Source organism: Narcine bancroftii, chromosome 6, assembly GCF_036971445.1.
Source record: "Narcine bancroftii isolate sNarBan1 chromosome 6, sNarBan1.hap1, whole genome shotgun sequence".
In the NCBI taxonomy this organism is placed as follows: Eukaryota; Metazoa; Chordata; class Chondrichthyes; order Torpediniformes; family Narcinidae; genus Narcine; species Narcine bancroftii.
The window spans coordinates 226,018,451-226,030,935 of NC_091474.1; the positions used below are offsets into that span (position 1 = coordinate 226,018,451).

At 39.8% G+C, this 12,485-nt stretch overlaps 1 protein-coding gene across 5 annotated transcripts in view; it reads right to left on the reverse strand.

Moving 5' to 3' along the window:
- Window positions 1–664: 664 nt before the first annotated feature.
- The window catches only part of wasf1 (WASP family member 1), a 125,858-nt gene continuing 114,037 nt past the window's right edge, over window positions 665–12,485 (reverse strand). For 4 of the 5 annotated variants that reach the window (XM_069887590.1, XM_069887588.1, XM_069887587.1 and 1 more), the window contains 3 exons: window positions 11,975–12,166; window positions 9,402–10,018; window positions 665–1,617 (listed from right to left, as the gene is read on the reverse strand). In XM_069887590.1, coding sequence (XP_069743691.1) covers window positions 1,460–1,617; window positions 9,402–10,018; window positions 11,975–12,166 — 967 coding nt within the window. In that variant the 3' untranslated portion in view covers window positions 665–1,459. Of the gene's footprint in view, window positions 1,618–1,747; window positions 2,001–9,401; window positions 10,019–11,974; window positions 12,167–12,485 lie in introns of those variants that run through there. The other variant, XM_069887591.1, reaches the window with a different exon arrangement.

Sequence of the window (12,485 nt, forward strand, 5' to 3'; positions counted from 1 at the left end):
ATTATAGGAAGAAGTTCAATAAGGTAGAGAGGGTGCAGAGAAGATTTACTAAAATGTTGCCTGGATTGCAGTATCTAGAATACAAAAAAAAGATTGATTAGACTGGATCTTTATTCATTGGAGCATAGAGTGTTGAGGGGGATTTGATAGAGGTATTTAAAATTATGAGGGGGATAGACAGAGTAGATATGAATAGGTTCTTCCCCTTGAGGGTAGGTGAGATTGGAACGAAGGGCCATAAGTTAAGGGTTAGGGGGAAAAGTTTAGAAGTAACATGAGAGGAAGCTTCTCCACTCAGAGAGTGGTGGCTGAGTGGAATGATCTTCTGCAAGAGGTGGTTGCAGCAGGGTCAATTTTGTCATTTAAGAGAAGATTGGAAGAGTATATGGATGTGAGGGGATTGGAGGGTTATGGACAGGTAGGTGGGACTAGAGTTCACTTAAATTGGTACAGACTAGAGGGGCTGATATGGCCTGTTACCGTACTGTAAGTGTAATATGGTTATATATTTTATAATTAGATGCATAATTACCTGGTAATCAAAGAAGCCAGTTTTCCTTGTGAATTTTCTGAATTATTACACCATGGCAACAAAACTATACATTTGAGACAAAAGTTCACAATGGTGTTTGGATTTTAAAGCAGAATATAATCACTAAAGAGATTTCAAACAAATCGATTTATTAAATACAGGAAATGCCAGAAAATGCATTTGTATCACTTGCAGTTAAATAGGTAATGTAGTGTTTTCTAATCAGTAGTTTTCACAGATGAACACGTGCAGGCAAAATAGAACATTCAACCAAAAATGAGTTGTATTTAAATTATTCATGTTAGAGTAAGGCAAGTCACAACAATGTATCAAAGACTTCTATTTATTACAGGGAGTCCATGTACTCATGATGGAGTATTAGTGCATATGGTTTGTTTACAGAGAACTAACTTGGGCAATATTTTCTACAAGGGTAGGTGGTCTCTCCACATCTGAAACAACTATAGTGCAAGACCTAGCTTACAAATAGCATTTCTAATGTGCTTTAATGGTACAAATTAGAGCTGCCCTTCAACCTTGGGTACAAATATCTTTTTTTTTAAGTCCAGTGCATTCAGACAAAGCACAAGATTCCTAAAATAGGCCCTGCAGCAATATAGTGTCCCAATTTTAATACTTAGTGGTTTGTTTTTATTAAAAAAAATACCCTCTCCACAGAAGTGTAACCAACACACAAACACCAACTTGAATGAACAAAAGTAATGCATGGTGAACCAAAAGTTATTTGTCTCTCTCCCTCCGAGAAAATTGCTATTGTATCTGTTAAAGTCAGTGTTACAATGCAAACCCTACATCCCCCCACCCCCCCCCCCCACCAAATCCTCCCCATTATGAAATGTGGATACATTCCCACGGATTGAGTACCACAATGAATGTCAATACCAAACTCCACACTGTAGAAATGGATTATTCCAGCCAGTCCACCTCATCAAACTCAGAGTCATCTTCAGAATCACTGTACTCCACTGCAATCCGTCTGGATAGAATGGTGGCAACGTCATTTCCAACTTGCTCATGTTTTGCTTCTTGTTCCCGCTGTTCTTCTACCTTGCGAAGTTGAATGCCTACCCCAGTGAAGAAAGTAATTGAATTAAATGGATGAATAATTTTATTTCATTTTCATCAAAGAGTTTATTAGATGAATGTGCCATGAATTCTGAAGGGTATACAATTACAAATGTAGTTGAAACACCATGACCATTCTACACTCACTCATTATGTATCCCAAAATATAAATGGGACAGAACTTATCCAAGTCTATTTCAACTTCTCCTCTTCATTAATTGTTTTACTTTTTAAAAAGTAATTAGTATCTGATTGTTTCTGGATGCCAGGATACTCAGATGGATTCAAAAGACCTTGAAGGATTTGATAGTTAAGATGGAAGAGAAGTGGAACAGTATCAAACGTCTTGGAGGAACTCGGCAGATCTTGCAGATTCCATGCTCTGCAGATACAATAACCATATAACAATTACAGCACAGAAACTGGCCAGTACGGCCCTTCTAGACCATGCCCAACACCTTCTCCCACCTCGTCTCATTGACCCGCACCCAGCCCCTAACCTTCCAAACCTTTCCCATCCATATACCTACCCAGCTTTCCCTTAAATATTAAAATGGAGCTGCATCTACCACTTTGGCCGGAAGCTCATTCCACACTACCACCACTCTCTGAGTGAAGAAATTCCCCCACATGTTTCCCCTAAACTTTTCCCCCCCTTCAATCTCAATCCGTGCCTTCTGGTTTGAATCTCTACCACTCTCATTGGAAAAAGCTCGCCCACATTGACTCTATCTGTCCCCCTCATAATTTTAAATACCTCTATCAAATCATCCCTCAATACCCTACACTCCAGGGAATAATGTTCTAGCCTGTTTAACCTTTTTCCTGAAATTCAAACCCTGAAACCCAGGCAACATTCTTGTAAATTTTCTCTGCACTCTCTCCATTTTGTTGATATCCTTCCTATAATTCGGCAATCAAAACTGCACACAATATTCCATATTTGGCCTCATCAATGCCTTGTACAACTTCAACATGACATCCCAACTCCTGTATTCAATACTCTGATTTATGAAGGCCAACATACCAAAACTTTCTTCACCACCCTATCTACATGTGAATCCTCTTTCAGGGAATTATGTACCAGAATTCCTAAATCTCTTGTTCTACTGCACTCCTCAATTGTCTACCATTTAATGTCTACGTCCTACCAAAATGTAGCACCTCACACTTATCAATATTAAACTCCATCTGCCATCTTTCAGCTTGCTATTCTAACTGGCCTATATACAATGCAAGCTTTGAAAACCTTCTTCACTGTCCACAACACCACCAATCTTCATATGATCTGCATATTTACTAATCCAATTTACCACCCTATCATCTAGATCGTTAATATATATGACAAACAACAATGAACCCAGTACTGATCCATGAGGCACTCCACTAGTCACAGGCCTCCAATTTGACAAACAATTTTCCACCACTACTCTCTGGCATCACCCATCCAACCATTGTTGAATCCATTTCACTACTTCAACATTAATTACTTAATGATTGAACCTTCCTAACTAACCTCTTATGTGGAACCTTGTCAAAGGCCTTACTAAAGTCCATATAAACAACATCCATGGTCTTCCCCTCATCAACCTTCTTAGTAACCTCCTTGAAAATCTCTATAAAATTTGTTAAACATGATCTACTATGCACAAAAGCATGTTGACTACTCCTAATTGATCCCTGTGTATCCAAATAATTGTATATTCCATCTCTAACAACATTCTCCATTAATTCACCTACTACCAACGTTAGACTCACAGGTCTATAATTACCAGGTTTATTTTTAGAGCCTTTTTTAAACATGAGCTAACCCCACCCCCCCCCCCCCCCCCCAGTCCTCCAGCACCTCCCCTGTGGCTAATGACATTTTAAATATTTCTGTCATAGCCCCAACTATTTCTACACTAACCTCCCTCAAGGCCCTAGGGAGTATCTTGTCAGGACCCAGAGATTTATTCACCTTTATTCTCTTTAAAATAGCCAGTACAACCTCCTCATTAATCTGTTTATTTTCCATGACATCACTACCAGTTTTCCTTACTTCACCTGACTCAATATTCCTTTCCTTAGTGAATACTGAAGAAAAAAAATCATTTAAAATTTCTCCCATCTCTTCTGACTTCTCACATAGCCTACCTCTCTGATCCCTCACTATTCTTTTACTTTTAATGTAGTTGTAGAAACCCTTTGGATTTATATTTACCTTGCCTGCCAAAGCAGCCTCATATTTCCTTTCAGTCTTTCTATTTTCTTTCTTGTTCTTTTTGCACTCAAACACCTCACATGTTCCCTGCTGTCTATACCTATTGTACACATCCCTCTTCCTCTGAAGCAAATTCCCAATATCCCTTGAAAACCAAGGCTCCCTATATTTTCTAACCTTTCCTTTAATCCTCACAGGGACATATCGACTCTATACTCTCAAAATTTACCCTTTGAATATCCTCCATTTAACTGTTGCATCCTTCCCAGAACATAAATGATCCCAATCCACACTTTCTAAATCCTTTTGCTTCTCCTCGAAATTATCCTTATTCCGATCAAGAATCTCAACCTTAGGCCCAGCCCTATCTTTCTCCATAATTAACCTAAAACTAATAGTATTATGATCACTAGACACAAAGTGTTCCCCAACACAAGCCTCTGTCTCCTGACCTATCTTGTTCCCTAATAGGAGATCCAATACTGTCTCCTCTCTAGTCAATTCTTCTATGCATTGATTTAGAAAAGTTTCCTGAATACATTTGACGAACTCCAACCCATCCAGCCCTTTTATAGTATGGGCTTCCCAGTTAATGTGTGGAAAGTTAAAATCTCCTACAATCACCACCTTATGTTTACTATACATATATGCTAATTCCCTACAAATTTACTTCTCTAATTCCCTCTGCCCATTAGGGGGTCTATAATACACTCCCATTAGTATTTTCATGCCTTCCCATTCCTCACTTCCACCCAAATAGCCTCACTGGATGAGCCCTCCAATTTATCCTGCCGTGGCACCGTAATGTTTTCTCTAACAAGCAATGTGACTCTGCCATGTTTTATCCCCCCTGTCCTATCATTCCTAAAGCAACATAATCGTGGAATATTTAGCTGACAATCATCCCCCCCTCCCCCCCCCCCAACCCTCCTGCAACTAAGTTTCACTGATGGTTACAATATTATAATTCCATGTGTCAATCCATGCTCTAAGATCATCCACCTTACCATGCTCCTTGCATTGAAATATATACATTTGAGAGATGTCCACCACATTCACTCCTTTGATTACCATCTACTCTTTCTACCCCCTCTCGTTCATTAATGTTAACAATCTGGTTCCTCTCTCCCTTCAAATCTAGTTTCCCTTCTACCCCAATCTCCGCACTCTCATTCTGATTCCCATCCCCCTGCCAAACTAGTTTAAACCCTCCTCAATAGATCTAACAAATCTGCCCGCCAGGAGATTGGTCCCTTTCCAGTTCTGGTGCAGCCCATCTTTTTTCAGGTCAAACCTTCCCCAGAAGAGATCCAAATTATCCACAAATCTGAACCCTTGTCTTCTGCAAGGGCACTCAAGGGCACTTTAGCCACACATTCATCTGCCACATCTTCCTATTCCTACCTTCTCTAGTGCATGGCACAGACAGCGATCCCGAGATGATCACCTTTTGAGGTCTTGCTTTTTAACTTCTTGCTCATCTCCCTATATTCTTTCTTCAGGACCTCATCATCACTTCTATCTATGTCATTGGTCCCCATGTGGACCATGAAATCTGGCTGCTCATCCTCCCCTCCAGAATAATGTGTACAGACATTCCTGACCCTGGCACTTTGCAGGCAAAATACCATCCAGGAGCTCTGAGCTCATCCAGCAAACCTCCTATCTACTCTTCTAATCAACAAGTCCCCAATTACAAGAGCTCTCCTCTTTTCTCCCTTCTCTTCTGAGGCGAGGGGGTCAGCCTACATGTCAGAGACCTGAACCACCCTGACGTCCCTGGTAGGTCATCCCCCAACAGTATCTAAAACCATATGCTTATTATTGAAGGGAAGGGCCACAGGGGTACTCTGCACTGTCTATCTCCCCATCCCTTTCCTCACAGTCACTCAGTTAGCTGACTCCTGTCTGTTTGGGATGACTGTCTCCCAGTAACTCTTATCTACCATTGCCTCTGCCTCCCTCATGATCCAAAGCTCATCCAGCTGCAACTCAAGTTCCCTAACTTGGTTTCCCAGGAGCTGCATCCAGATGCACTTTTTGCAGGTGTAGTCATCTGGAACATTTGTGCTGTCCACATCCTGCAATCGGAGCACTGGACTACCCTAACTGCCTCTATAACCTACTCTTAAATTAAATTAGATTAATAAAAATAAACTGTCCAACCTTACCTCACTGGGAGCACTTCTTTAACCTCTGCTCACTAAAGTCTTTCAAACCAAAGTCTGAACTCCCTACCCTTTCACCGGGCCACTCACTCACTGGCCGCTCGTCCAACTACCCCTCTATTTAATTGTCCTTGCCAATTACCTCAAGTACCCCACTAATTTTTCCCACTCTCCTCGCTGATGTAATGCGCCTGTGCAGTCAGTTTCCTTTTTTCCAGTAATAAAAATTAAATTATCTTCACAAGATGACAAATGTCCACTCAGTTCAAATTAAAAATGGTGGAGAGCTGGAAGAACTCAGCAGGTGCAGGCCATTATCTGCTGACTTTCTCCAGGACTTCTGTGTATTATTGATAATTAAGCCAAAGTGTGATTGGAAGGTTTTGTCCCCTCATCTGTTCTGCGGAATGAGCTTCTTCTACTCCTTAACTCACAAAGGTATCGAAGGCTGCTATTTAAGATTAGAATGTATTTACCAGAAAACTGGCCCTGAGAAATCTGAAGAGAGTATATATTTCAGTGGGGAGTGAGGATACTTCCCTGTAACTAACATTTTCTACCACATTTCCAATAATGCCAGAAAAAACCCACTTTTCTATAAAGAGGACACTAAATCCTCTTTTGAGAACCAATGCCAACTAGCCTCATTTTGACTATTAGCCATCTATTTCATCTCCACCGCCCAGTCCCTTCTATTTTCCCTCCAACACCATCTGCAGATGACATGAGGTGCAACTGGGAATGTGTGACAGGGGTTGCAGAAAGAGTTATTTTGACAGCCAGTTAAGCCTGAATTTCTTGCCATCTGAAATACTAAGTTTTTAAATAAACTATTTCTACATTCTTAAAACTGAAACAGAAAACCCTAAAACAATTAATTTTATTTAAACAACTGCAGCAAAGTATTTTAACTTGGACTCTCCTGCAACCATCTTCTCCCATTCTAATAGATGGGCTTACTATTCTTGATGCGGGTTCAGCAGGTTTTGCTGTGCAAATGCTAAGGAATCTGCAGCGATTCACACTCTTGCTGATAGCTTTAGGTAGAGTCCAATGTCAAAGCACATGGGGCCAATCGCATGGAAGTTCCAAACTCATATTCAGAACTCTGCCAACTTTTGTGTGGAATATTTGGAGTAATATTACACATTTTTCCTTTCAAATTGGAAGAAAAAAATGCAAGGGTGATAGAGAAACCTATGATATTGTTTAAAGAAGGTCAGAATTAATTTTAAGTGAAAAACGAAAAAGAGAACACACCTTTCTAGAATCAGGACAGGATCTTTTGGAAAATAACTAAATGGAACACTAGTTATCTTCTTTCAAACAATACATTGTATAATGCCTTCAACAGTGTGAAAACATCAAGGCAGTGAATGATCATTAATAATTTTTGTGACATATAGCCATTGAAGGAAATTACAGACTGTGACCAGAACCGACTGAAGAAGTTGTATTTAAAAATCCTAAATAAAGCAATAGGTGGAGAAGAAATGTTACAGCTTTGGGCTCAGGTAGTTGAAAAAAAAGCCAAGTTACTAGTGAACTAACTGAAATTAGGGGTACAAGAAATGGGAGGCTGTGTTGACCGAGGCCTTATAAGACTGGTGAGGCCTTATTTGGAGTATGGGATACAGTTTTAGGTTCCCTATTTAAGAAAGGATGAACTGGCATTGGAGAAGGTTCAGAGACAATGTACATGAATGATTCCTGGAGTAAAGGGATTAGCATATGAGGAATGTTTGGCGGCTCTTGGACTGTATTCCTTGGGAGTTCAGAAGAATGAGAGGGACCTCATAGAAGTATTTCAAATGTTGAAAGGCTTGACAGTAGATATGGCAACATTGTTTCCAATGGTAGGGACAAGTCGTGGATAAGAAGAAACAACTTCAAGATTGAAGGGTGCCCATTTAAAAGAGAAATGTGAACGAATTTCTTCAGCCAGTGAGTGGTGAACCTCTGGAATTTGCTGCATGGGTGGCTTTTGAGGCCAAGTCTTTGTATGTATAAGGCTGATAATGATAGCTATCTGAATAGCCAGAGTATGGGAGAAGGCAGGGGAGTGAGGCTAAGTGGGAGAATGGATCAGCTCATGATGGTATGGTGGAAAGAACTTGATGGGCTGAATGGCTTACTTCTGCTCCTCTATCTTATGGATTAGAAGTGCAGGCTATGAGAGCATGGTGATTCTGAAATAATAACTTTAAAATATAATGCTGGCAGGAGGCAATGTAGCTGGCAAGCAAGGCCTGGTGAAAGAGCTCAGAATGGAAAATGTTCGGATGAGCAAATATTAATGGAAGTGGGAAGATTAGAGGCCAGGGAGCAGAATGATCAAGTTCAGAGCTAGCATAGATTTAACAGATTAATTTGGACAATGAAATGGAGATAGATGTAGATAGTTTAAGAGATGGGTCAGTAGTTCACCTCAACATAAAACTCAAAGCTATGGTTGCGAGCAATATTTCTGTTTCAGGCAGTTGCCAAGAGTGAGGGAATGGAATGGCAGTTAGAAACAGAGTTTAAGACAGGGATTAAAGGCAAGCAATTTTCATTTTCCACATTTAATTGTTCAGTTTCGCCACTAATTGGGCAGCATGGTTAGCAGAATGCTATTGCAGCACCAGTGATCCAGTTCAAATCAGGTGTAAGAACTTTGTACATTCTCCCTGTGTCTGGATGCATTTTCCCTGGGTGCTTTGGTTTTCTTCTACCCTTCAAAATGTACGGGGCTGTAGTTTGTGTGTGCTTGAGAGACATAAGAACTGGCTACTATTGGGCAGCAAATAAAATGTTTAAAAATTTAAAGTCCCGCTCGATCGACACTGTGTGTTGGGCAGAGGGAGCAGAGAGATCAATTGGCTATGGTAGTGATGAGCATTGTGCACAGGGAGTAAATGACATTCCCATGACCATCATACAAATCTCTCTCCTCTCCATTGACACCTCTTGCTGGCATGATAGGGCAATTAACATACCGAATGACCCACACTACCGGGCACACTCTATTCTCCCTCAAGAGCGTGGACTTGCATACCAACAGATTTGAAGAGTTTTCTTCATTGCAGCTATTGAACAAACCTCTTGACAATGCTCTCAAGCTGCTCTTGACACGTACTAATTGAACTTTCTCATTGTAACCCTATGCTCTGAAACTCTTGCCATGTTACCTTGTACAGCTGTATGAATAGTAAAGTTGACATGCTGGACTGTTTCACCATACCAGGATTCATGTGACAATAATCTTAAACTTGCTAAGCAGCAGAATTGAGATGAAAAATGGAAGATGCACAGAGTTTTTTGATCATATATAGAGGATTCCTACATAATGGCTCCGCTCCCCCTACATTCTAAATGCAATTAATGGGTATTTTCAAAAAACTCTAAAAGGTGGGAAAATTATTTAACTTACCCTTGCGAATTGCCTCAAGTAAAACACTCCGAGCGTCACTTATCACTGGCAGAGAAGAAGGATTTCGTTTGGCATCGGATCCTGGATGTGCTTGGGAAGGAGATGATGGTGGGACCAAGGGAACAGGAGATCTGGAACCAAAGGATGGTGGAGGAGGGGGACCAGGTGGTGGTGGGACGGGTCCTCCAAGTGGTGAAAAAGATCGTGGACCAGATGGAGGTGGTGGTGGAGGAGGAGGAGGTGGAGGGAGCCCTTGTCCTTCATTTGTCTGAGCTGGAAAGGTCGTCATGTCAACTACAGGTGCTGTTACAGAAACTGGAAGGGAAGGCTTTATTAATGGGGGAGCCACAGGAGGAGCAGCTGGGTGAAGTACTCCAGGGGCAATCTGAAGAGGTGTTGCTGGGGGCATTGATACCACAGGCTGAGGCACCAGAGGAACATGTGGAGGAGTTGTGTTGATAGTAGCTTTGACTGAGGCTCCTGGCACAGTGACAGGAAGGGGTGGTGGTGGTGGAGGAAGTGGAGGAGGTGGAGGTGGAACTGCAGGGCTCACAAAAACGGTTGCCTTGCTTGTTGCTGGAGATCTAAGTCGATGATCCATCAAATCTGAATTAGAACTGGAAAGGAAACCCAAGACATATTTAATGAATCAAATGATACTTTAAAAACTTAGAGAAGCAAAAGCAATATTGTTGATTTGAAAAACTGAAAAATATCAAAGACACATTGAATGATTTAGCATGACAGCAGGCTTTTTGGTCCATCATCTGTACCAGCTCTCAACCAGAGCAACTTGCTAGTTCTAGCCCCAATCCGACCACTTCTCTATAGCCTTGCAAATTTTCACCCCATACACTTATCCAATTCCCTCTTGAAGGTCATTGTGGAACTTGCCTTTCCCACATCTTCAGGCTATACATTCCAGTCCCAATCCGAAACCATTGCATTCATCATTATTTTTTTTGGGGGGGGTTTGGTAGGGGTGACTAGTATTGAGATAGACTTTTCAAGTGTAGCGATGGGTGGGAGGGGATGGGATATATAAATAGATGTTGGAATGATTGAATTGTTTGTTGAATTCTGTGAGTCTATAAAAATCAAAAATAAAATATTCAAAAAAATTCACAAGTTACAGTTAATCATCTTCCCTTTCTTTGAGACCTGTGATGTCTAAACCCTCCACTAAAGAGAATAGCCTCCCATTATCCTTCCTTGATTAATATAATCCTCAATAGTGTAATGGAATGCAAAGTTAAAGTTACAACTGAATCTTATTAAATGGGCTGGGTCAGTATTCCTGCCTGCTAATTCATATTATATCAGTGTTAGTGTGAATCTTGAAAGCCTACTATAGTGATAAGATTTTTGATTTCTGCAAGGATTTACATAATATTTACAAAGATTGACCTTTGAGATCTCTTTCTCAAGAGTTTTTAATTGAAGAACACTGAATTAAAAACATGGGAATCCAACTGACGTTTTGGAACAACATTGATCAATAAACAAATTCCTTGTGCTAGAACCACATGGATGAATAAGGTGGAGGGACTATCCACTATCCAGCCAGCATAGACTTCATAGCCTGAATGCTGTACTCCAATAATTCTTCATAAAAGTTTTCAAAAGGTTCCAGTGGGAAAAAAAGAACCGAGAAGCTTGCTTGCTCATTTAAAGGGATCGGTTACTTTGTAGTAAATTTGAAAATCAAATTTTCTTTAACATCGAGTCCTTTTTAATGTCAAAATCATGTGCATAAACAGGCTAAAAAATAAGCATAATATCCTGAGGCACAGTAATGCTAGGAATATTTTCAATTGTATTTCATTTTAAATCAAGTATGCAGGACATCATATTGATGTACTCCATTCAGAGCTGAGAAACAAACAAGGTGAGATCATCTGCAAATACACCCTTCATTATCCAGAAGTCAAAACATAGTACATTTCAATAACTGGTAGGGCTGAGTGAATTCTGGACCAACTCTTGATTGACCAACATTTTTAATTAACTGACACATTATCAGATATTGTTATCTGTTTTTGTCTTCAAAAAGACATGGGAATTGTATGATGTATGGCTTGAGTTGATAGGAGCATGCAATCTTTTTCTTTAAACCAATTGAGGTAAATGGTGAATACTTTGGGACACCAAATTTAGTAGTTGGGTAGGAGACAACCCAGATGGAGAAAAAATCAATGAAATTAATGGACTTAATGGTCAAAATGTAAGGTTCTTGTCCTTTGAATCATTGAGATGACTGCTGTTTCCAATTTAGAGAAAATTATTTTAGGTGAGATGATTAAAAACTTAAGTTATTTAGCTCTATAATTCAATGTATTGGTGCAAGTACACGATATACCAACAATATTAAAATAAAACTTGTTATGTTTAATCCTGACTCTCAAAATCAAAATGCAGAAATGAAGATGGGGCAGGGTGGCAAAGAGTGTATAAATGTGCATGAGATTACATATGAGGAATTATTAAAGAAGTTGCTGTAATCACTTTGTGATTAAATAACGCAAAACTAATGCAAAAACTCAAAGGTAAGAATTGCAGTGAATTATAGTTACCTAAACGCGGGAAGTACTGGCTTCATGTCAATAGCAGTCTGTACTGGTGGTGGTGGAGGTGGTTCATGTGGTCTTGAAACAAAGAGTTTGTCACTTATACCACTGGGATGTTCAATAACATGCCTAAAAGGAACTGTGGACTGTACAAGGTGATCAAGATGGTCCTCGTTATGTTCAATGCATATTTCCTTCCTTTAAAAAAGAGAGAATTATTATGAGCATTATATTCTCGTTACATAGTCCATGCTACCAATTGGACCATTTTTGAGGCTTAAACAGACAATAGACAACATTAATGGGAGATTGTATACAAGTCAGTTTATTTTTTGACTACCAGACCTTTTTGAGTATACAAATTCTGCATTTCATTTACTGGAGGGAGCAGGAAATAATTAACTCTCGCCAGCTGGAAATTACATATAGATCAAGCATTCAAAGTAAAACAGCAGTGCACTATTTAAAATGTAACTTTAATTCTAAGTGACATTATTAAAATGATTAAAATATTAAA